Genomic DNA, 26,522 nt, shown 5'->3' with positions numbered 1-26,522 from the left:
CCTGTAACCTCTACAGGACTACTCTCCATACCCTCCCTACAACTGCCACCCCTACCTTCATCACTCACTATGACCAGTGATCGCCTCTTATTGTCATTCAGTTCTCAGTTTAATATAACCTCTGTAGATAAAGTTTCCCTAAGGTCCCACACTATGCCAAATCTTGTAATAAAATCTTGTGAAATTTTAATATTATGACTCTGCAATACTAGTCCTAATTTATAATTATACATTTATATAATCATGTTATTATGTCACCCATGAGGCCATAACTTCCACAAGGGCAAGCACTGTATCCCCTTCTCTGTATTTTATTTTTATTTCTGCTTTTACTTGTTTTTTTATTTTTTCACTGACATTTATTAAAAGCTTTATGTATGTTAACTCATTCAATCTTCAAAAAGACTTTATGAGGAAGGCAAGTTATTTCCATTTTATAAATAAGAAAACTGAGGCTTGGTGAGTTTCAGTGCACTGCTCTTGATCACAAAACTAGTGAGTACTAGACCTGGGGTTCACTCTTAGAGAGTCTCTGTCATAGCTTGCCTCTTGACAATAACTAAGCTCTGCTACGACCTTACCTTGCCTCCCAGTTTTTTCTCCCTCAACTACTAACTCCGTGCTGGGTACCTAGACATTGTGTGAGAGATATGTTTTGAATGAACAAATATAATCAAGGACTGAAGTAGAAATGAAGCCTGATCTAACCATATGACTTTGGTTCTGTCTCTCAAATTTCTCAAATTCTATGCCTCAATGCATTGTTTGTGAAATGGGCACTTTTTATTAAGTGATAGTCAATATGTCTCAGTACTAAAGTCCTATGGCCTTTTCATTATCATTATTATCACTAGGGACTGCAAATAATTCTTGAGCATCCACTGTGTGCTGATTATCCTGTTGGTTATTCCTTTTGTAGGTTTTTCTTTTTATCTCAAATGGATGAATGAAACTCACAAAGCAAAAGGGTTTTAGGTATTAATTTGACCAATTATGTTCATGATCAATGGTTTCTCCCTACTGCATTCCACAAAGATAAGTGAGCATTATAATTGGTCACTTGGCACCAGCAAAGCACATAAGATCCTCTATGCTTTTAGTAGAATATGCCAAAGGGATGATCAGGCTTATATGTTCTCCAACATCATCACCATTGGAAATAGGGTTCCTGTGGAGTGAATAGAAGGCACTTTTTATTCCAAGGTAAGTAAGAAATTCTAAACTTGAGTTGAAATTCAAATGAAATGACTCTTTTTGTTCATGAAGTATTTTGTTAAAGCAGCCAGAGGAAAAAGTTCAGTAAATCACAATAGGGACAAAAGACAAAACAAGTTTTTTAATTTTTCTCTTTTTTTTTTTTTTTTTTTGCTGGGAAACATTTGCCCTGAGCTAACACCTGTTGCCAGTCTTCCTCTTTTATTTTTTTTTTTTTAATATGAGCTGCCACAGCAGCATGGCCCCTGATAGACAAGTGCTGTGGTTCCATGTCCGGGAACCAAACCTGGGCAGCTGAAACAGAGCACACCAAACTTTAACCACTAGGCAATCAGGGCTGACCTCAAAACAATTCATAATGATATCAAACTGTGACATAATTCTACTTTGTGAGATAGAATAAAGTTTTTTTCTTATAATTGTATTTGATGAGGGAAGCTGAAATGTCTCCACATGCACTTTCTTCCAGCCTTATTTAATCTTTCAATGAAACAGGCAATTGGATGTGCACTTGATGGATGTTTTCATTCTCATATATCTTCTAAAGCTGTGTGTGGCCCACCATTGTATCTTCTGTTATCTTTCAGGAAACCTACTAGTCCTTAGAGTAGGTCAAGTATAGAAAAATTAAAATAGGGAAATATTTTCATGAACTTAAAATGTTTTTTATTCTATGACAGGCATAGCATGGGGCAAGAGCTCCTTAAGAGAAGGAATGCAAATATAATACAAAATATAGAGATATAGATACAAATCTTTGGGACCACACTGTACACTTCTAATTAATACATTACTCAAGAAGTATCTGATTAACATATCAAACTGAATGACAGAAATGGTAGGTGAGTTATGCCTGGAGAAGAATGAGAGATCACTGAGAGTTAAGTGAGCAACCACTCCCAGAGGCATCTATGTCTTAAAAAGGCCTCTGAGTGAAGGAAGATGTGTGGTGGATGGGGAGGAGATATGTTTTGTGGGGAGAAGGGTCTCAGGGCCCCTCCAGTCTAAGAAAGTATGCAGCCAGCCTTAAGGCTCCAAATTACTGGCAAGTAAATGTAGCTGAAAAAAACTCTGTTTTGTGTCTACATATATAACAATACCATTTAATATGTTATACATTTTTTTTCTGTCATTGTCTTTACAAGAAATCTTGGGAGAAATAATTTCAGGTTCGTATCAAAAGTGGTAATATATTGTCAAACTTTTTGGTTGGCTTGCTGGTCCTTTTCATGCTACTAATTGTATATATGGGTTGCTAGAAAGTTTTGATCAGATCTGTGGTCTTCACAGAGCCATGGATTGGACTAATCGATTCAAAACAGGTTTATCCTTTCTTCCATTTTATGTCCATGGCTTGTTTTTCCTTTTCACATTTCCTTAATTTATGTTGCTTACCTGTGTTTTATCTCTCACACCAAGATAACTTTAAACCTTTTTTTTTGAAAAGCATTAATATACACATTCAAACACATATATAATCACACTTAAGTTTTTAAAATTATTTAATAACTGTAGAGGAAAACAAGACATTAGGTAAGAAGTATGTCTTGCAATTTTCATTCCCAGTTGTAATTCTGCGAAGAAACCCAGCAATTTCCCAACTTGGGTAAAATCCACATATTAAATAAGAAGTTTCTGCATGAGAACACATGAAACTCTAGGGAGTTGATAGCATAGGTACAATTGGAAATCCCTGGGAGGTAAAGTAAATATATCTGAATGACAGAGTACAGAGATTAAGAAATCACAGGCAATGCAATATACAGTTTTAACTTCTAGTTTTCACAGTGCTTAATCACATCTGTGATCTCAAAAAGTCCACTGAACTAAGAAAACTAGGTGAGAAAATAGAGCTTGGGAGGTTATAATTTTATTTAAAGGTGGTAGCAGCCAATTAAGATCAAATCCAGATCTTTTGGTTCTTAGTCTCAAGCTGCTTCCCACAATTTGACAAAAATGACCTTAGCATCTGACACCCTTGAAATTCTAAAGGAATTGAAAGTTCACTTATTCCGATCCTCTTTTCAGTTATTGTGAAGAATTTCTACTTTGATGATAACTATAACATTAATATATATTTTAGAGTTAAAAATTATAGATTTTTAACATCAAATAGATACAGTTCCAAGAGAGCAATTCTTTATTTTTCTAGCTCAATTTTAAGTCCATAGCCAAGCATCTGACCAAGATTAAATTTTTGTTTTTGTTTTTGTTTTCTCCCCTAGCAGAGAAGATTTTAAAGTCTTGGATCTAATAGCAGAATTATTACATCCCCTGTCAATTCAGACCCCTGACAATCAACATTCAGCACTGTTTTGATTTTAGTAAGGTATAGTAGGGACCCCCTGGATGTAATGTAGACAAACAGAAAGGATGCTTCCCTCAATGCTGGCAATAATTCTGTCTCCGTCTTCTACCTTCAAGGAAAAGAAGATTTTTAGTGGTTGAGGTCCATAACTTCCTGTATTAACAAAATACCAAAAACATAGTGGCTTAAAACTATAGAAATTTATTCCCTCACAGTTCTGGAGGTTAAAATTACAAACTCATGTTACTGAACCAAAATCAAAGTGTTGGAGGTTCACACTCCATCCACAATCTCCAGTGGAGAATCCATTCCTTGCTTCCTCTGGCTTCTTGAGGAAGCCAATCTCTGCTTCTGAGTTTCCATTGCCTTATCCTCTTGTGCTCGTGTGTCTGTAGTCAAATCTCCCTCTGCTTCCCTCATATAAAAATATTTGAGATTGCATTTTGGCCTCATCTAGATAATCTACCCATCTCAAGATTCTTAATTTAATAACGTTTGTCCCATATGACGTAATATGCACAGGTTTCAGGAATTAGAACTTGGATATCTATAGGGGACATTATTCAGCCTACCATGTTTCCTAAAATCATTCAGTTTGGGCAGTTTAGGTTTTTTGGTTTCTTTCTTTTTAAAAATCTTGATTCTATAGGAAATTCAACCGCATTATGAACACAATTATCCATTAATTAATTTGAATACTTCCATTCACTGAACATTGAGCATCATTCAGGTAGCTATTTTCTCAAATTGCTATTATCTTTGTAAATCTATTATATTATTCAAGTTAACATTTTCAACACTATGTAAAGCTATGTTCTTTGTTTTGTTGTTGAAAAGTTGAAGAAGATATAAATATTATCTTTGTAGAAATTAAAGTAAAATGCACTTTTAAATATATTCCAATATATAGTTAAAATAATATAGATGTGCTACCATATATAATTCTCTGGTAAAAGACAAAAAGATTCCCAGACCTGAAGAGAAGTTAGTGCATCTTTTCAAATCCTCTTTTCCATATCTTCCACATGGCTTTCAATCACCCTTTATGCAAGTGGAAAAGAAGATATACAAATCACTCCTTCAAACAGTAAGAAAATTAGTTTAAAAATATAAGGTGACACACACTATATTATGTTCATAATAACTCATCTCTCACAGCAGCATAGAAAGATTTCCCAGTTATCCAACAACAATAATAACCAGTTCAGCATAAACATGTCTCACAATTGACAATGTAAACACAACAGTTGGATTTTTCAATCATGTAAAATGGCAAATGACAGGGGAACTGATATACTGGTATCTCAAATCATGATTTATTCATTAACCTTGTCACAGAAAAGGAGCATAGAAACCTGAAAACGATGGATGAGAAAAATTTCACCAAAGTGAAAGAGTTCATACTTTTGGGGTTCACAGTGGATTTGCGGTTACAGAGAGTGCTCTTTCTTATCTTCCTTATTATTTACATCCTCAGTCTCTTTGGGAACATCACTCTGGTTTCTCTGATCTGTGCTGATTCTCGGCTCCACACACCCATGTATTTCTTCATTGGAAACCTGTCATTCTTGGATCTATGGTACTCTTCTGTCTATGCCCCCAAAATTCTGATGACCTGCATCTCTGATGACAAAAGCATCTCGTTTGCTGGCTGCCTAGCTCAGTTCTTCTTCTCAGCTGGTCTGGCTTATAGTGAATGTTACCTTTTGGCTGTCATGGCTTATGACCGCTATGTGGCCATCTCTAAGCCCTTGATTTATTCCCAGGCTATGTCTGCAAGTTTATGTGCCAGTCTTGTTGCAACTTCATACATAGGTGGCTTTCTTAATTCAACCATCATCACTAGTGAGACATTTACCCTGAGCTTCTGTGGCAACAACATCATTGATGATTTCTTCTGTGATCTGCCCCCACTTGCAAAGTTGGCCTGTGATATGAAGGAGAGCTACCAGGCTGTGCTCTATTTCATACTTGCCTCCAATGTCATCACTCCTTCCATGCTTATTATTGCCTCCTACCTCTTCATTATTGCTGCCATCTTGAACATCCTCTCCACCCAAGGGCGCCTCAAGGCCTTCTCCACTTGTAGCTCTCACTTGACAGCTGTCACCTTGTACTATGGTTCAATTCTCTTCATTTACTCCCGACCAAGTACTAGCTATGCATTGGAAAGGGACAAAGCTGTGTCGGTGTTCTATACTGTGGTGATTCCAATGTTGAATCCCTTGATCTATAGCTTAAGGAATAAAGATGTTAAAAAAGCCCTGAATAAAATGTTAGACTCAGTAAACTCTTTTTAAATGAAAACATTTGGTGAACAATGGCTATATGTTATTTCACAGATGATCTTCCTGTTAATGTTATCAGCCTGTAATCTCAGAAATACATAAAATAGAAAAAAAAATCTTTGGATAATGTTGAAATATCAGTCTGTGTTGTTTTTTAAGTTTGCACTAATGTCTTTGAATGTATTTTTAAAATAAATGAGCCTGAGGCATTTGAAAAAAACTGCTTTGCCTGCTATCTTGAAATAAAGTCTATAAAATTACTGAGATTTAAGAAGCTTGAAAGACAGCACTTGTTGTTTTTTGCAATATTCACTTGCAGTTCATAAGTTGCTTGCATGTATAATATTGTAATCTATAGATAGGAATAATAGACTCGGTAATGGAATCATTGCCTTGTTTATGTGGATTAAATGACTTCCTTCAAATCATGTAGTTCATAAGTGAGGAAAATAGGAATGCAAACCCAGAACATCTGACTCCAAATGCTCTTTTTGTTGGGAGACAGAGTCAGTTAGGAGGTTGTAAGTAAATTTCTACTGTAAAATGTCCTTGGAAATAAATTTATTTTTTTCTTTCTGACTCTCATTTCTTGGTTACCATCATACAAATATTTCCTTGATAATAAATAGAGAAAGTAACAAGTATCTTTACAAAAGTCACTCTTAACTTTTCAATAAATGGGTATTTTCTCCCCAAATTAAAGAACTAAGGACAAAAATATAGCAGTTATATGAAATAGATAGAAATGGAGATCGAGATAGGAATAGATGGATAAGTAGAGAGATAAATTTCAGAAAGTTTTACTTCTAGGATAACTTTCAAAATGGAAATGTCTATGAGGTGAAGCAATGATTAATGACAATTAGGTTTCTAGGAATATTTATATTTCTTTACTTGTTAAGTGTTGTGTATGAATTAATGAAAAATTTGAGAATATTTGTTTTAATGAATTACATTTCCTAATTTTATTAGTCTTTCTACATATAAAATATGGATTGCATAAACATTAATAAGCCCTAGTGTTGATAAGCAAGTATATTAAATTGCCTGGGCTACTGTAAAAACATACCACAGATTGGGTCATGTAGACAACAGAAATTTATTTTCTGACAGTTCTGGAGGGTGAAAGGCCAAGATTCAAGTGCAGTCATGGTTGCTTTCTTCTAAGGCATCTTTCCTTAGTTTGCAGATGGCCAGTCTCTTACTGTGTCATGAAATGGTCTTTTCTCTGCTCACATCCATCCCTGGTGTCTCTTTGTGTCCGAATTTCCATTCCTTCTTTTTATAAAGGCAGCAATCAAGCTGCACACCCTAACCACCTGATTTTCATTTAATCACCTCTACAAAGACACTATCTCAAATACAGTCACATTCTGAGTTACTGGGCATTAGAGCATCAGTATATGAATTTCAGGGGGATATAATTCAATCTATAACATTGGGATTGATAGTTTCTTTATGAATGAGATAAGGGAGGATAGGCTAGAAGAGAGAGAGGAGCATATGGCAAGGAAAAAAGTTATGGACTGTAAGATATATTCTAGAAAGTTGTAATTAGTGCAATTTGGAGAGTTTTTACCATCAGACACATTTAATGATTCTATTGTAACTTAGATCTCTTAAGAGAATGTACTTAATAAAATATTCCTAATTTCATCTTGTCATAATTAATATATGATCTCCATACTCCAAATGAACTCTAATTGAGTCTCTGGAGACTGAGATGCATATTTCTGGGATGCTCTATGGAAGGATTCACAAAGGGCTGTTGGGGAAATACATATATCGTGCCCAACAGAGCACACGAAAACATCAAAGGGGAGGAAAAAGTGTGTTACTTCCAGGAGTGTCCTTCCTGACCAAGGTAAGAAACTGGGATCAAGGAAAGCTGTATTGTTTGGTCTCTGTGACTTCAACTGTGATTAGAAGGGAGATACAGAGTCTGACCTGTCTCTCAAAGGATTGTTGTTATGCCAAACAGACACACACACACACTCACACACACACACACACTCACACACTATCTTAAATAGGATTCCAACCTATAGTATACATAACCCTCCTGTAGAAATCAAAATTCAGTGTGGTAGTTATGGTGGGTCATCATACATTCACTTACACAGTGGAGAAATTAAGAGGACAAAAGAGATGACATGCCTTTTCACTCTAGTGGTTGTGATATTCTGTGCTGTCCAAACTACTAAAGTATGGTATTTTCAGTTCTTTGTACTCATTTTTAGGTCCTAGAGGGACATATTCTTCTACAGAATTTAAGTGTTTCAGTGAAGGAAGCAGGGAACAGAGCTTCTGCAAGGGAACACACAGGTTGAGAAGACGTTCTACACGGAATGCTTAGCATGATTGGCTCTGACATTTCCTGTGTCTTTTACTTTACATTCACATTTTAATTGCAATTTATTTCAAATTCAAAACGGATTTTACTCCATCTTTATGGTTATGAGTTTGATGGTTATGAATCTTCTCTTTATTTACTCCTTCCTTTTATTAATGATAACTACACTGAGCCAGGGATTTCCCTATCAGGGTAGATTAGTCCTGAATAGTTTGAGCTAGGTTAGTAGTATACAATACTTTGGGAAAAATAGCTTCAAGGTACAAAGGTAGTTACCCATTTATTCATTATAGAAATATTTATTGAGTGCTAATTAGTTACTATAAACTGTTCTGTATGTTGGGAAACAGAAGTAAACAAAACAAAAAATCGTGTTGCTCCATGGTTAATATATTCTGGTGGGGAAAAAATGGACAATAAATTTAATAAACAGGAATTAGATGATGACAATAGGTGTGGGAGAAAATACAGCAGAGTCGAGCAGAAAAAGAAAGAAGCGGATTGTTGGTGGGAAGGGGGCATGGTATTTAAAATAGTGATGAGGCCGAGTCTTAGTCTGAAAATGATATTTGAATAAAACATAAAAGAGATGAGGGTGTCAGCCTAGCAAATAACCGGTAAATAGTTTTTCAGGCAGAGGAATAAACAATTCTGAAATCTTTGATACTGGGGCAGGATTGTCATTTTTGAGAAACGGTAAGAAAATCAGCAAAGCTGGAGCAGAATGAAGCAAGAGGTGAGTCTTAGGAGATTTGCACCTGCAGGTAATGGAGGGCTGGTACTTTGGAGGACCTTTAGTACATTGCATGGCATTTGACTTTAGCTTGGAATAAATTACAAGGATTTTAGGGTGGTTTTAAGAACAATCCTAAAGTTACTTGTGATAATATTTTTTGAAGGACCATACTGATTGAAATATTGAAAATAGGCTATAGAGGGACAAGTGTGTGGACCAGTTAGAAGGCTATCACAATATTCCTGGCAAAACCTGATGATCTCTTAGACCAGACTGGTAGTCATGGAGGTGGTGAGAAGTGCTCAGATTCAGGATATGTTTTGCAGGTAAGGATGCCAGGATTTCTTGGAAGATTGAAGAAGAGGTAGAAGAGAGTAGGTTGTTTCCTAATTTGTGACTTGAGAAACTGGAAAAGTAGATTTATTACCTGATATGATAAATGAGCAGATTGATCAATTTTGGGGGGTGAATATTGGGAATTCAACTGTAAACATGCAGAGTTTGAAATAATTATTACTCATCTCTTTTAATTATAGTGTTAGCACTGAAAAAATCTTAGGCATCTTTTAGTGGTGGGATTTTTTTTTTTAAAGATTGGCCCTGAGCTAACATCTGTTGACAATCTTCTTTTTTCTCCTTCTCCCCAAAGTGCCCCAGTATATAGGTGTATATTCTAGTTGCAGGTCCCTCTAGTTCTGCTATGTGGGATGCCACCTCATCATGGCTTGATCAGCAGTGCTAGGTCCAAGCCCAGGATCCAAACCACCAAAACCCTGGGCTGTCGAAGCTGAGTGCACGAACTTAACCACTCAGACATGGGACCAGACCCCTGTGGTAGAATTTTTAATTGAGAATCATAATGACAAAATCTAATGATAGATTTCTGAGGATTTATGAACCCTCTAAAATTGGGTGTGCTTATACATATCTACATTTTGGAGGTTGGGAGAAGAATCATTGCTTCTACCACATTCTTTAGGAGGTCTAGGATTCCAAAAGTTTAAGAGCCATTAAAATTTTAGATAAACAAAGGAACGCTGTAGTTGGAGAATGTACACAAGCTCACATGATTGATTTTTAGGGAAATAAATATGAACATGCAAATCTTATAGTGAAAAGGATGCTCCTGTCTTTGGTATATTCCATGTCTCCCTTTAACCAAGATGATGATAATGCCACAAGTATCCAGAAATATATGCATATATAAGGATTGCTAATCTCTTCTAACACACTGCATTGTTGTAGATGAGGTTTCTATTCTTATCTTTATGATAGATTTTACAAGAGATGTTAAGAAACTGATAACATAAAAGGTGGCTACTGGAAAAGGATCGACCAATTTTTTCATATGGATGAAATTAAGTTCAGAGAGGACCTGTGATGCTCTTAAAGTCACACTGGTGATTAAGCTTCAGCCTCCATGCTTATCACAAGACTCCTCAATCCAAGGCCAATGAACTGTTCACTTTCAAGCCTGACACTCCTTTGTCAAATTGCTTGCGTGTAGGTGACAAAAATATTAACTTTGAGGATTTTAGAAAGATTCTGAAATATATCATCCTTCTGGATTAAATTACTTCCTTGTAGAAAAGTGGCTTTCTCTTTTTTTCCCTGAAGCTCACATTTTAGAAATAAGTCAGGTAGTATTTATGCTTTGGAGAGTAAAAGTAGCTACCATCAGTTATGCATGTTTTCTGACCATGTTCTGAGATATGCATTTGATCTACATAGCACTGACACTTTTCTTACCTTTTAAAAGGTAAAGAAATGTGGCTTGGAGGTTGTTAAAGACTTTCCCAAGATTGAAGTGCTACTACTGAGTGGAATCAAGATTTGACTGCAGGTACCATTTCAATTCTGTAATTATGCACATCTACTTATGTCAGACATGTCGGCTCTAACCTGGGTTTGTGCTCATAGGTTTGTGATTATCTGTTAGCTCAGTTGAGAGCTGGATGATGAAGAATGGATCCACTAACATGTCTGGGGGACAGCTTGTTGTCAGCTGGGGTCACAAAGAGAACACAGGCAGATGTCTCATTATTCAGCAAGCTAACTAAGGCTCATTTACATTGTGGTAGCAGGATTTGAAAAGTGAGAAGAGAAGTTTGCAAAGCCTCTTGAGACCCAGACTTTCGCATCTGCATAGCACTGTCTGTGCTGTAAACTATTGGCCACGACAAACCACAAAGCCATGGCTGACTCCAAGGTTAGAATAACAAAATCTAGTCTTGAAATCAAGGAATCAGTAAAGAACTGTAGTCTTTCTTTTGTCACATATCACATAGATTATTAGTTACTGGTTAATTTCACTCTTTCTCTTTCAAAATTAGAGCTTTTGTACAAAATATAATGTGATGAATTTGAGATACAATTATATTTCACACAGAATTCAGAATGATAACTGTATCTTTCATTTAATTCTATGTTCTAAAGCTTTCATCAAATTGATTTATCCATTCCTTCCATGACTTTCTACTTTCTTGTGTAAAGATAGAGAGGCGATGCTTTCATTATCAACTAGTACTTTGAAAGGATCTTGTCTTTAAAACTTTTCTAGTATCTTGAGGTTAAATTCCTGTATAAATGCACATTCTTGGCTAGAAGAGAGGTTGAGACTGACAGTCTTTGAGTCCTGTCTATCAGGATACGGTCCCAGTTTATATGAGCCCTAGCAATTCTATTTCTAATTTTGAATGCCTCTTTTTTGTGCCTTTACCAGAGGACTGGTCTCAACACATAGTAGACAACTGAAGATTTCAGAGAGATTCCTGTTAAGAGGGAACTTTTCCTCCCTTTCAATCCATTCTCCGATCTGCACCCAAAGTAAACTTTAAAATGATAAATCTGACCCTGTTACCTCCTCATAATAGCGATGGCTTCCATTTGTATTGGTTTGAATGTCAAAATCCTTAATAAGGTTTTCAGTAAGCTCTGTGATCTGGTAGCTCTTGTGGCTTATCCCCGGTTCCCTCCTCCATCTCAATCTTTGTTTAATCTCTCTCTGCTCCTTAAACTCACCAGACTCTCTCTCAGGGGAGGGTTCTGTTCTATGTTCTTTCTTCTCATGTAACTGCTTTCCTCTCTCTCTTTACCCTGACAATGGGCTAGCATTGGGCTCATTTTTCAGGTCTCATTTAAATATCTATTCTTCTGAGAAGAATTTGATCTTAGACCAGAAAATTTATTTTATCAGTTATTTGCCTCTTTAGAGGGTAGTAGTAGAGGAGTAGTAATTAGCTCTGTCCAGATATTTCATTTTTGCCCAAATCGTATTGTATTAAAAATGAACTTATTAAGTACCAGACATTTTTCCTTGTAAAGATGAGTGATAACATTGCAGAGAAAGTTCATAGTAACCACTGAGATTATGGCTATAACCCACCATTTTATACATTATGAGTATAAAAACTATACATTTCTGCCAAGATAATTCTACTCAACCTTCAGCATATTCAGAAAAAAGTTGTATTGTATAAATGAATAATAGGAAAGCATTATAACTGTGAAACACCCAGGATGTGTGAGGATATTATGAGGAAATCAATCATGTGAGTAATATAGTTCGGTTGAAATACTAAATCAATGAGGAGGAGTGGTAAGAGAGACCTTTATAAAGGTAAGTTAGAGACAGCTTATAGAATCTTGTGTGTATGCATAAAGCATCTGTACTCTGTGTGCTATCAAGAAAAGATCCATTATATACTAGTGAAAAAATGGAATTGTATTCAGGACTCCAAGATGTTTTTACCAGAGTGCCATCAGTGAAGTCAGATCCTCTCTGAACATCATCACCTACATTTGAAAGGTTAAGGTACCTCACTAACGAATAAATGGTAACAGTAGAACTTGAGGTAGAAAACTTGGATTTGCAATCTAGTTACAACATTGGCTCTGGTTTAGCTCAAAGGCAAATATTTTAAACATTGAAGTAAACCACAGTCCTCTTGGTTTTAGCTTTCTCCCACTGCCTTAAACCTAGTGGGAAAGTCAGCTGACTACTAGGGCATCAGCCCTAATTCTGTAATGTTTTAAATTAGATACCACCTTTGCTTCTCTCTGAGAACTTTGGAATTTCAACTTGGAAGGATTCATGATGTTTGAATATGCTTGACACCAAAAACTGGTTCTTCCAAAAGGTCAGCATTCACTATATTAAAAAAAAAGGCCTTAACTATGTATATAAATCTCACATCAACTAGAGAATTGTGAAAAAAAAAGCAGTGTTTAATAAAAGAATTTTTTAATGCTCTTTTTAATAGGTAAAGAAATTCAGGTTGCCAGATGATTATAGGATTGCCTTAGCCAGGAGACCAAAAGAGCAAACAATTCACCTATAAAACACATATATTACTTAACAGTTGAGAACATGAGCATATATTCTAGGTAAATATAACCCTGGGTTGAAATACCAGCTCTGCTGTAGACTATTCTGTGATGTTGAAAATGTTTCTTAAACTTCATGAGGATCATAATAGTACCTACCTTATAAAGTTATGGAAAGGATTAAGTAGATGAAGTATAAGACTCAGGATACCATCTGTCCACAGTTGTAATATATTTTTCTATTTGTACTAATAGTAGCAGTAGTAGGACAATACATTGGTTTTTGTGTGACTACCAACATGATGCATGACCTATAAATTCTCAATAATACATGAAGGACACTCAATTTTTTTTGAGTGTTCCTTATGTTCCAAATATTGAGCTACGGGTTTTCACGCAGAGATTATTTATTCGATTAGACAACTTGTCAGGGGGCTTCATTGTTCTCATATGTTTGGGGAGACTAAGGGACTTACCTTGCATTAAACAATTAGTGAGTAAAAGTCCTAATTCCAAGGTCAGATTATACTCCAATTCAAGCAGTTCCCAAGTAACAGTCTGAAATTATATCATCTTGGGTAATATTGGATAACAGTCCATAAGCCTCTAGTAATTGTTGACTTAATTGATATCTTTGTTTATTTCTTTCAATAGAAAAATACTAAACAGTGTTTTTTCTCATAATCTTTATCAGGCTTTCTCCTCTATTGATATGGAAGTCGGAAATCGCACCACCCTGACTGAATTCATCTTGCTGGGCTTCTCAGCAAACCCCCAGTGGCAACTGATTCTATTTGGAATATTTCTGACACTCTACTTGATAACACTGTCAGGGAACATGACCCTGGTTATCTTAATCCATATTGATTCCCACCTGCACACGCCTATGTATTTTTTCATCGGCAATCTGTCATTTTTGGATTTCTGGTACACCTCTGTGTATACTCCTAAAATCCTGGCCATTTGTATCTCAGAAGATAAGCGCATTTCCTTGGCTGGATGTGGAGCCCAGTTGTTTTTTTCTTGTGTTGTCGCCTACACTGAGTGCTATCTCCTAGCAGTCATGGCCTATGACCGCCACATGGCTATCTGTAATCCATTACTTTATTCAAGTACTATGTCCAGTTCTCTCTGTACCGGACTTGTTGCTGGCTCCTATGTAGGAGGGCTCTTGAATGCAATAGCCCATACTGCCAATACTTTCCATCTGAGTTTCTGTGATGAAAATATCATTGATCACTTCTTCTGTGATGCACCACCATTGGTAAAAATGTCTTGTACAGAAACTCACGTCTATGAAAAAGTCCTTCTGGGTGTGGTGGGATTCACAGTCCTCTCCAGCATTCTTGCCATCCTGATTTCTTATTTCAACATACTTCTAGCTATCCTGAGGATCCAAACAGCCTCAGGAAGGTACAAGGCCTTCTCCACCTGTGCTTCTCACCTAGTTTCAGTCATGCTTTTCTATGGATCCTTGCTCTTCATGTATTCAAGGCCAAGTTCCAGCTACTCCCTGGAGAAAGACAAAGTGGCTGCTTTGTTCTACACTGTGGTCAACCCATTGCTCAATCCTCTCATCTATAGCATGAGAAACAAAGACGTCAAAGAGGCCTTCTGGAAAACCATGCAGACCCTAAGGCCACAGAGATGACGTTTGTAATTTTGCAGAATGCTCTAAAAGTATTTTCCAAACATTTGGTTATACACATATTTGAAAACGTTGCAATATTTCAAATAAACTCAACAAACTCTGCCTAAAACAATGAAACATTGAGCAAACCACTTTTAATTGTTTATTATTATTTTGTTGTAATTACAAGATTTTAAACCTATAATATTGGATTGTTTCATCTCCCACAATATTGATACTTTGTAGTACTAGATTTGTAAAATTTATCAAAGAAATGATGATAAATTTTACAAATCTAGTACTACAAAGTATCAATATTGTATTTCTTTGGGAGATTTGGGAAGAGAACATGAGAATTGGATGGTTTTCATGGGTATTGTTTGAATTTGAAGTTTGGAAAACAAGCTTTATGTTATGGGGAGAAATATTTGGAATGATTAAAATAGTGGAAATTTTCTCAAGATTTTCCAATTACTTATTTTTTCATAAAGCAGTCCCTCCAAATTCCTTTGTAAAGCTCTAATTGAGTAAATAGGAAAAAAATCTTTGTAAACTTTTTGCATTTTATATCAATTTAATATTAGGCAACACCTTTAAGGGTTAAGATTACAAAAAAAAAAAACCCAAAAAATAAAAAACCAAAGGGACCAAAACACTTTTCTAAATGTTTGGAGAAAGATGTATCTTTATGGTTTTACCATCACCATAAAAGAGTGATCTCTTCCACAGAGAATGCGTACTCTGCTATCATATCTTTCATTCCATAACACAACATATTTCCTATGAAACAAAATAACATCAAGGGAATCAAACAAATCAGTAAGCAAAAACCCACTATATTCTAGACTCAATGCTTGTTTGTTTTTCTTTTTCCATCCACAGCTCAATATTCAGTACATGACAGGTTTAGCTGATATTTTTTCAATACTCTTTTTAACAAGACTGCAAATTAAGGATTATTAGTTACACTTGACAAATAATTAGTTTGAGACTAAGAAGGAAGAAGTTTGTTATTGAAAAATTATAGCTATTGTTGTAATGAGCACAATTATAAAATGCACAAATTTAAATTTTAGAACAAATAATTGTAGCCATTTCACCATTTGTAATAACTCTGACATTTGTGATCTTTCTTTTCATCTGCATTTATTATCTAATATGTCACTACTCTCTTTCTTGCATCACAAAATACTTAACATTCCTTATTCTTCCATTACTACAAAAGTTCTGTGGGTATTGGACAAGAAGGATTTGTGGTATATTGCACAAATCTCAAGAATCCATATAAATTTTCTTGACATTCTCTACTGGCCATTATGTAGGGAAAAAAATAATTGGGTTACTCTTAGGGGATATATTTAAGTAGAATCCAATCCTTTGTGATCCCAGAAGTAACATATACATGTCTATTTTGCATTAAACTCTGATTCTGCTTTCTAAAAAATATATCAATATTAAATTGAATCTATACTCTACAGTATAGACTATAGTTCAATCACTAAAACAAAACAAACTAATACAAAGAAATAGAATCTCTTTCATTGGATTTCTGTGAAAAGCAAAAAAAGTTTTTTTTAACCTAGTTCCCTAGCCTTTCATGGAAGCAGTTCATTTTCACTGAGCACTGATTTGAGTAATGTATGTTAATTTAGACTTCAGATTGTGTTAACCTGAAAAGTTTTTTCAGTGCTTATTTCACATCTTTATTCCTCAGACTGTAGATCATGGGGTTGAACATGGGAAACAGCACAGTATAAAATGTAGAAACCATTTTATCTCTCTCCAGGGAATAGCTGGGATTTGGGCAAGTGCAGATGTGGAACATAAAGCCACAGTACAAGGTGGCAGAGATCAGGTGGGACAACCATGTGGAGAAGGCTTTGTGGCAGCCCTGGGTGGAGTGGATCCTCAAGATGGGGGCAATGATGAAGAAGTAGGAGGCCAGTATGAGCATAGTAAGGGTAATGATGTTGGAGGCCAGGAAGAGGTACACTACAGCCTGGTAGCTCTCTTTCCCATCACATGCCAACTTCACCAAGGGTGGGACATCACAGAAAAAGTCATCAATGACATTGTCATCACAAAAATTCAAAGTGAATGTGGCTGGTGAGTATTATTGTGTTGAACAAAACCTCCAGTATAGGAATATATAACAAAACAGATGCACAACCTCCTTGACATGGCCTCAGCATAAAGCAGGGATTTGGAAATGGCCACATAGCAGTCATAAGCCATGGCAGCCAACGGTAACTCTCACTCTACCCTAGCCCAGCAGAGAAGAAGAACTGAGCTACACCACCAGTAAAGGAGATGCTTTTGTTTTCAGAGATGCAGGTCACTAGGATCCTTGGGGTGTAGACTGAAGAATACCAGAAACCTGGAAAAGACAGTTTCCCAGTGAAAAGATATATGGTCATGTGCAACAGAGAATAATTATAGATCAACATTATAAGGGTGGTATTTCCTATCACAGTCACAGAGTACATGCCAAGGAACACCACAAACAGGACCAGCTGCATCACAGAGTCTGTTGTGAAGCTCACCAGGATGAACTCTGTCAATGAGTGATTGCTTCTCTCCATGGCTATAGGGAATCTCACCTAAGAAAAGAGAAAATCAGAGTTCAGCTTGAATTGTTGTGCAAATAAATGAAAAAATATGTTAAATAAATAACATTGGATCACTGGTACACCTTGAAGTCTAAGAGTCAGCAATATAAGTGCTTAATTCAGAAGAGTTTGCATTTTGCAACAGACTCCTCAGAATTTACAATTATATGTTGTTAATAGATAGACTTAGGTACATATAAATTTTCAAGAGTTTATATGAACATACGTTGATTTGAATCAGGTAGTACCAAACCGAATGTGGTTAGGAGTCCTCCATGGACAGGAGCTAGAGGAGAGGTTTTTATAGAGAAATAGAAGCAAAACAAGGAAATTAATTGATTGGTTATAGCTCATGTGGTTGTCATATTTGGGAAAACTCAGATGGTTGTTTATGATTGGTTGTTCTTAAGTTTCATTTTCCCAGATTCACGTGCAATGACTCTGTCCTTAGGCACTTGTTTGCTTACATAGGCTACCAAAGTATAAGACCCATCTCACCGTAATGGCTTCCTTTTTAATGACTTTAATAATATTAAATTCAAAATTTCCCAAGACGATTATTATTTTTTTTCCCTTTAGGAATGACTGTTTCATTAAAGGAAAGATTAAATTATAATTTCTATTTTCTTGTACTTTGGTTGTCTTCAGAATATCAAATGCTCTTTTGCTAAATGTGCGACATCTCAACTTCAAGTGTTATTTTTTTATATCTGAAAAACTAGACTCATCCATATTTTAAGAATAAAATATTTTTCTATCAGTGCTTCTATCTATTGAAACATCCTGCAGCTACTATAAATTCATATCTCATAATAATATCTGTAGACATAAGAAAATACTCAGGAGATTATGAAGAAAAAAGAGGACATTTACCAAGGTTTGGAAAAAATGTGTACAGAAGATAATATACAATGATGGAATCATAAAGTACCCAGAATTAACTGTATTTTATACATATTATACAGTAAAAATATATAAAAATACTCTAAAAAGCCAATTTTAAATATAAGTAATATACATAAATACACTACATAAATAATGTAGTACTGGAAATTTATATTTTATTTAAATTATTTATTGCTCTTATTATTAAGGACTTTAACCTTAATGAGAACAATTAGGCCAAAAATATATGTCTTTAAATATGAAGATAAAGCCTCTAACATGTGAATTAGGTAATTCATCTAAAATTCTGAGCAAGACTGTCACTTCAATAGAATTCAAATATGCCTGCCCCAGAATCATTTATATCAGTTTCTGCATCCCTGGAAGGGTAAATACCTGTAACCCTCAGGATTTCCTAGCTTAAGAAATAGCTTAAATAGCAGTTAAAGAAAACTATGTGTTAACAAGTTGGGTATTATTTAATAAGATGGGGAATTGACTTAAGGCTGCAAGTCCCTGGTGAAAATGTCATCAGTCAGAACTTGCATTCTCATTCTCTCTTGAGTTGTGTAGAAGCTAATGTAAACATATGTGTACACATAAATTCCATATACTATATATTCATATGCGTACATCTGCATATTAAAGCATATAAGTTCAATGATGCTGATAATTTTCTTCTATATTGAAGACCTTTCCTTTGTCCTTCCAAATCCATCCTCTACTCTTTTAAACTCCTCTTTGCTCCAGGATGCTAGTTGTGTTAACTGCATTAGGGGGCTCCTTTACTCTCCATCTATTTAATGGGTTTAGTCAGTGGTTGTAACTGGCAGGGAGGAGAGTGAGGTCATAATGTTTTTCCAAGGCCCCTTGCTTGCAGACATGCCACAGGTGGCTGCATCCCTGGACCTGGACCATAGCTCCTTCCAGGTGACCCTCTTTCAAAGCTCTCTCTCCAGTGCTAGTAAACTCTCTCTCTTCTTGCTCCTTCAGGGATAGAGGAAGAACATCTTTCAGAAGTTATTAGTTCTAGAATTATTACACGAGTTTGGGGGAATTCCGTGCATCATACATTTCTTTCTAATAATCCCTTTATTAATCCCTTCCCAAATTAGCCGTTTAGGTAAATGTCTGCTAGCTACTAGGTTTATATATGTTATTGGTCCTAGCAATAGTCCCAGAAGACATACATTCAAATGAAACTGGATTCTTCACATATTTGAAGATTAGATATAAACCCATAGTGGTGGGAAATGGGACACTATTTATCTATGACATCTAGTGGCATCCAACTTATTTAACTGGTTACCGAGGGCATCATGGACTGAAGGATGAGTGAAGAGAAGACAGTGAGAGATCAACTTTCTGTGGCACAGAGGCATGCAAGTAGAGCTTATAAATATCCTGAGGTGAGTTGGCTCCTGCCCAAATTTATACCTGTGGCTAACCTGCAGAAAAAGGAAACAGGCAGCCAAGAAGTTTAAATTACAGCTATGAAGGAGTCTTTATCTCCTGTTGTCCTTGATAAGCTGCATTTGAGGACCAATGCCATGACATCCTTGTCAACATTGAAAAGTTTCCTCCCCCCAAAAATGGTTAACCTTTGTAAGTATTTCATGGGAATAGAGGAGTTCTAACTGGATAGGAGCGAGGTTCTGAGATATAGGATAGGAGCATTTGGGCAGAGAAGGACAAATCTGAGAATTCTGAATCTCAAATCCTCCTAAGTCTCTTTTGAAAAACAAAGAGTTTCTTCCTCTCATATAAGGACTAAGGACTTCCCTTCAATGACAGCCTTTTATTGACAGCACCTGAGGTAGTTGCACATTCAAATATAATTCTCCTTAACACCAAGCCCCCACATTGCTTGTGGGCTTGTGGTGAAACTTAAAAATCAATATAGCCCAGATAGTGACATAGAAAACCTGATGTGGTAAGATTAAAAGGACCTCACCAATCCCTATTGACAAGAGAATGGGGAACATCGACAGGAAAGAATTCTAATAGCATGAGACCAAGGACATGGACATATTAAGTTTCGTATAGCTAAATTTACTGACACAGGCACACTTACCAAGGATTTGGGATTTAATGTGATAGCTTGAATCCCTAGAATGATATTAATAATTCATGAGGCTGGTTAACTGAATCTTGAGTTCAAAGAAGCTGTCTGCAGTCATTGAGGTCAAAATCTCAAACTAACCTGCCATACTATTGGAGAAATCTGAAGGAAGATTGAGAAACTATAAATGATCCATTGTGTGTAATCTGCTCTACCACTGCCTAATCATCCTCCTCCTCACCTCCCACCTTGCTCATCCAAAGGCTCCAAGGACATTCATTTTACTAAAGCAGTAAGAAACTCACTGCTTAGGCAGTCATCAATATCCCTGTAAAACTAGGCAGATGCTACCACCAGTAAGCTAGCAATGATGGCACGAGAAGCTGCAGTGGCACTGGATCCCCAGAATGTCAGAAGTCACATTGCGATACATAACAGTTAGTCTCACACTACCAAGAACAGTTTAAGTTAGCATTTTGCTGTGATAGTTTCTCTGAAGAGTTAACTACTGATTGGACAGGCTCCAAACTAACATATATATGTATCTTTTAGTCATAGAAATGTTAAAAGTGAAGACTACTTTAGAGATGATCTGGGTGAGCACTTTCATTGTCCGGTGAACGAACTAATAAGTAGAGTGGGAATTGATCTCCTCTAGGTCAGGGAGTTAGTTAGGAGCACAACTTTGTCAAGAAGCCGGTCCTCATGATTGATTCTAAGTGCTATGCTACCTCTTCATGAAAAATAAATGAAAGAAAGAAAGAAAGAAGAGAGAAAGAATATGGAGGAGGAAAAGAAAACTCCAATAGCTTTCACGTTGAAAGGGAATATTAAACATTTTTATAACTCATTAACTCATGACTCTTCCCAAAGGAAATCCATTAAAAAATAATTAAAAATATATACATATTCTAGCAGGATTTTAGAAACTTGTGATAGAGAAGTACAGATTTTTTCGAAAAGAGAATCAGTGCTTCCTGGTACTTTATGATGGAGCCAGTAAGAGGAAGAAAATACTTTTGAGCACACAAGGAAGCAGTGATACTTGTTCTCCCTTTCCTCTGCTTTGTTCTCTTTTCTTCCTGTTTATCAATTTACCTGGATCTTTCCTCTGAGAGACACTTGATTGATACAATCTTCTGAATGGATAAAGCTATGCAAATATAATTTATGTATTTTCTTATAGATGTAAAGTTTGTGTATGTGTATATGTATATACACATATTTGTGTTTGTGTATATATATGTATATACATATATTAGCTCCATATTTGCTGAAATAATGTTTAAAGTGCTAAGGTTTAAGAAAAAATGACCTGGTTGAAATAAAAGTTAGGTGAAATTATACAAAATAATTAAAATGGAACCTTAAAACCTATACAAAAATCAACTCAAATGAATTAAATATTTAAATATAAGACCTAAAACCATAAATATTCTAGAAGAAAAAATAGGAAAAAATATCTTAATATTGGTCTTGGTTATGATGTCTGGAATATGGCACTGGTACCTAAAGCAAAAATAATTAAGTGCAACTACTTCGAACTAAAAAGTTCCTACACAGCAAAAGAAGCAATCAACAAAATGGAAACACAACCTATGGATTGGGAAAGAATATTTGCAAACCATAGATCTGATAAGGGACTATTATTCAAAATATATAAGGAGCTCAAACAACAGAATAGCAAAATAACAAGCAACTTGATTAAAAAATGTGCAAAGGACCTAAGTTAGACATTTTTCTGAAGACACACAAATGCCCAACAGATATATGAAAAGGTGCTCAAAATTGCTAATCATCAGAAAAATGCAAATGTGAGATGTCTCCCCACAACTTTTAGAATGGCTATCACCAAAAAGTCAAAAGATAAATGTTGGTGAGGATGTGGAGAAAAGGGAACACTTATACACTGTTCTGGGGAATATTAAATTGGTACAGACATTTTGGAAGACAGTATTGAGGTTTCTCAAAAAATTAAGATTAGAACTACCATGGGATCCAGCAATCCCACTGCTGGGTATATATACAAAGGAAATGAACTCAATACCTTGAAGAGGTATTTGTGCTCCTGTGTTCATTGCAGCATTATCCAGAATAGCCCAAATAAGGAGACAATCTTAATTACCCATCAATGATATATATTTTTACAGTGGAATATTATGCAGCTTTAAAAGTGAAGACGAACTTCCCATTTGCAAAAGCATAAATGAACCTGGAGTACGTTATGCTAGAAGAAATAAACTAGATACAGAAAGACAAATATTGCATAATCTCAATTGTATGTAGAATTTAGAAAAGTCAAATTCACAGAAGCAGAGAGTAAAAAGTGGTCAGGCCAGGGAGTTAAAGGAAACGGGGAAATGTTGAAGCATTTGTATGTATACAAATTGTATGTATACAAATTGAAGCATAAAAAGCTTCAATTAAGTATGATGAATAATTTCTAGAAATCTAATGTATAGCATGGTGACTATAGTTAAAAATACTACATTTTATGTTGGAGATTTACTAAGAGAATAAATCTCAGGTGTCCTCACACAGACATAAAAATGTTAATTATGTAAGGAGAATGGTATGTTAATTAGCTTGCTGATGTAATCACTCACTATGCATATGTATATCAAAATATTATGTTGCACACCTTAAATATATCTAATTATAAAAACTTTTAAAAAGCATGTGAAATTTTACTTACCCCCTTTTACATTATGGAAAACAATAATCTGCCATCTGTATTTGACAATGGTTATACTATTATTGTTTTGTTTCATGCTTTTATATTGAAAAATAATATATGTCAATGGTAATTATTCCAATAAGGTATGCAAGTGAGAACGTAATAAGAAGTGATCTTCACAGTCCAGACCTCCAGCTTACCTCTAACTACAAACAGTATTAATAGTTCCTGTGTCTCCTTCTGGAGGATTTTTTTCCATTTAGAAGAGTATATATGAATATATCTTTGCACACCCAGGCAATGGGAAGACATTGTACACTCTCCTCTGTATTTTTTTAATTTAAAAATAACCTAGAAATGATTATGTTTCAGCACATTAATGAATTAACTTAAATATTTATCAAGTGCTGCTCTGCTAGGTGCTATGCAAGTGTCAAAGCTAGGGCTGGAATTCAATATGTTGGTGAGCAAAAATAGATATGGACCTAGCCTTCTTGGGGTTTCCATTAAGGAAGTAGGATTCTAACACTAATTATTTTCACCAAACAACCAAAAAATTCTCTGTCACCAGCTGGGTGTCCTAAAATTTAACTCAATTCTGACATTATCAACCTGGTGAACAGGATCTGATCTACAGGTTAAGGCCTTAGTCTCACAAGATTGCACTCCCTCTCCAATTCTAGATGCCAATCTCATGTCCGGGTTGTCACCTGTGCTTCTGAAGAATCAGCTACAGATATGAGGTTCTGAAGACTCCCTCCTTGGGTCTGATTACTTTGCTAGAGTGGCTGGCTCACAGAACACAGAGAAACACTTTACTTACCATCTTACTGTTTGATCATAAAAGGATATAGCTTGGGAGTAGCCAGATGGAAAAGATGCTTAGGGGAGCTCATCAAGATGGTGGTGTGAGCAGATGTTGAACTCGTCTCCTCCCACCAACACAACCAGGTTACAACTATTTTTGGAAAAATCACCCCAGACTGAAAACTGGTTAAAAAGAACCCCCACAACAAGGCACAGTCCTGACGAAGGCAGAAATTGCTTCTGGTGAGGAAAAAAGCCACCTTTGGGAGCAGTGCAGCTTCTCAGCTGGCCAGGTGGGAAACACCCTAAGGTACGCAGCCCTCCCTGGAGGAGTGAGGTCCAGAGCAGGGCCAATACTGCTACAAGCATACTTCAGACTCAGCCCAACTGAGACATAGCTCTTACTGTCTGGCTTTGCTGGCTATGAACTGCAGCAAGGATACCCCCAGAAAAGTTATCAGCTGAAAGCCAAAAAGACCCGGCTCTTAAAGTGCCTTCACACAAACTCACTCATTGCAGCAATCTAAAATCACCAGAGAGAAGGCTGACAGTCCTTTGGTGAAACGATACTCACCTGGTAGGCTCTGAGGGCATCTTGGTGAGAGGAGAGACCTCTCCAGAGACTGAGATATTGGTGGGGGCCATTGTTCTGAGCTGGTCCAGGTATGCTGACACAACCCTCGTGGGTGCCATTGAGGTTCATCCCTTGGCCCATTAGCCCAGGGGTCTGCCACACACACTAGAGCACAGATTTAATCCAGTACAGCCAGGGCAGGTAACCCACCCTAGAGACTAGTCCCACCTAACAGCAAGCCTTCAGGCTACTTTTCAGTCTGCATTAGCTGGGTGCCTTGATCCTCCACAGGCAGGCAAGTGTGTCTGCCTCTGGAGGCAGGGCCTGTGTGAGGACCAGATGAACTGTGGTGGGCATTGGTGGAGAGGTGGGGGCCTCTGCAGTGTGGCACTGGGGTACACTCCAGGGGGTTGAGAAGTCTGTATGGACCAGGACTGTGTTAATCGTGTATGTGGTCCTGTGGGGGTTGAGGCATACCAGTGGCAGAAGTCCTGGTTTCACAAATAGCCATAAAAAGGATAAGCCCCACCTTCCAAAGCCTGAAACAATTGAGTGCTCCCAAGCCTGGGACCAGCCCCACTCAGCTGCACTCCTAAGAGAACTGACAACAGCCTTGTAGGCCTAAGGCCTATCACAACTGTACACCCCTGAGCCTAACAACCAGCTAAACTGGGTACCAACACAATTAAGAGGAAAACTGCAATAGTAGTGTGCTGATAAGCTTTGTAGGCAACAGTGCTGAGGCTCCCCAAACCAGATTTACAAACAGCTGGCCAGGGAAGAAAAGATTAGACTCCCTGGGTACCTGGAGTGGAAGCAACCCTGCCACAGCAGAAAGACACAAGTAGCCCACAAAGGGATCACTCCTGGTTCTTATGGACTGGTGACGAGAAGGAAGAACACTGCTGGGCATCATAAGGCATCTCATACATAAGGCAACTTCTCCAAGATCAGGAGACATAGCTGACTCACCTAATACATAGAAATAAGCACAGAAAAAGAGGAATAATGAGGAGACAAAGGAATGCTTTCCAAGCAAGGAAACAGTACACAACCCAAGAAAAAGGACTAAATGAAACAGAAACAAGTGACCTATTCGACAGAGTTCAAACAAAATATCATGAGGATGCTCACAGATATGGGGAGAAGAATGGATGAACACAGTGAGCACATCAGCAAAGATATAAAAAAAAACAGAAATGAAAAATACAATACTGGAAATGAGAAATTCACTAGAGGGACTCAATAGCAGAGTAGAGGAAGCAGAAGAACGGATCAGTGAGCTAGATGAAAGACTAGAGGAAATCACCCAAGCAGAACAGAAAAGAGAAAAAAGAATTAGACAGAATGAGAACAGTCTAAGGGATCTCTGGGACAATATCAAGCATGCTAACATTTGGATTATAGGTGTCCCAGAAGCAGAAGAGAGAGACAAAGGGGCAGAAAGTTTATTTGTAGAAATAATAGAAGAAAATTTTCCTCACCTGAGGAAGGAAACAGACAGCCAAGTTCAGGAAGCACAGAGAGCTCCAACCAAGATAAGCCCAAAAAGGCCCAGACCAAGGTATATTTTAATTAAAATGTCAAAAATTAAAGACAAAGAGAGAATCCTAAAAGCAGCAAGAGAAAGGCCACAAGTGACATATAAAGGGAAACTCATAAGACAATCAGTGGACTTCTCAGCCTAGATCCTGCAGGCGAGAGAGAATGGCATGATGAATTTAAAGTGCTAAAAGGAAAAAACCTACAGCCAAGAATACTCTATCCATCAAGGTTGTCATTCAGAACAGAAGGAGAGATAAAGAGCTTCCCAGACAAGCAAAAATTAAAGGAGTTTATCACCAAGAAACAAGTTCTGCAAGAAATGTTGAAGGGACTTATTTAAGTGGGAAAGCAATGAGCACAAACAGAGATAAAAAAAATTATCAAAACAACAAAACAACAACAACTGAAACCAGGCAATAAAATCACTTGTAAGGTAAAAATGTAGTAAAGGTAGCAGATCAACTACCTGTGAAGATAATATGAAGGTTAAAAGACAAATGTACTAAA

The 26,522-nt window shown here is 36.6% G+C and overlaps 2 protein-coding genes and 1 pseudogene across 2 annotated transcripts; 2 read left to right on the top strand and 1 right to left on the bottom strand.

Annotated features, from left to right (window-relative positions):
- The first annotated feature begins 4,887 nt into the window (after positions 1–4,887).
- Positions 4,888–5,823, top strand: LOC139040622 (olfactory receptor 9G19-like). The gene has a single exon (XM_070487366.1). It carries the CDS (start codon positions 4,888–4,890, stop codon positions 5,821–5,823), a length of 936 nt encoding a protein of 311 aa, XP_070343467.1.
- Positions 5,824–13,923: 8,100 nt separating this feature from the next.
- Positions 13,924–14,877, top strand: LOC139040621 (olfactory receptor 9G4). The gene has a single exon (XM_070487365.1). It carries the CDS (start codon positions 13,939–13,941, stop codon positions 14,875–14,877), a length of 939 nt encoding a protein of 312 aa, XP_070343466.1. The 5' UTR covers positions 13,924–13,938.
- A 1,627-nt stretch (positions 14,878–16,504) lies between these two features.
- Positions 16,505–17,438, bottom strand: LOC106835884 (olfactory receptor 9G19-like; annotated as a pseudogene).
- Between the last annotated feature and the right edge of the window lie 9,084 nt (positions 17,439–26,522).

This window comes from Equus asinus, chromosome 17 (genome assembly GCF_041296235.1).
Source record: "Equus asinus isolate D_3611 breed Donkey chromosome 17, EquAss-T2T_v2, whole genome shotgun sequence".
In the NCBI taxonomy this organism is placed as follows: Eukaryota; Metazoa; Chordata; class Mammalia; order Perissodactyla; family Equidae; genus Equus; species Equus asinus.
This window is presented reverse-complemented; position numbering and strand designations above follow the sequence as displayed.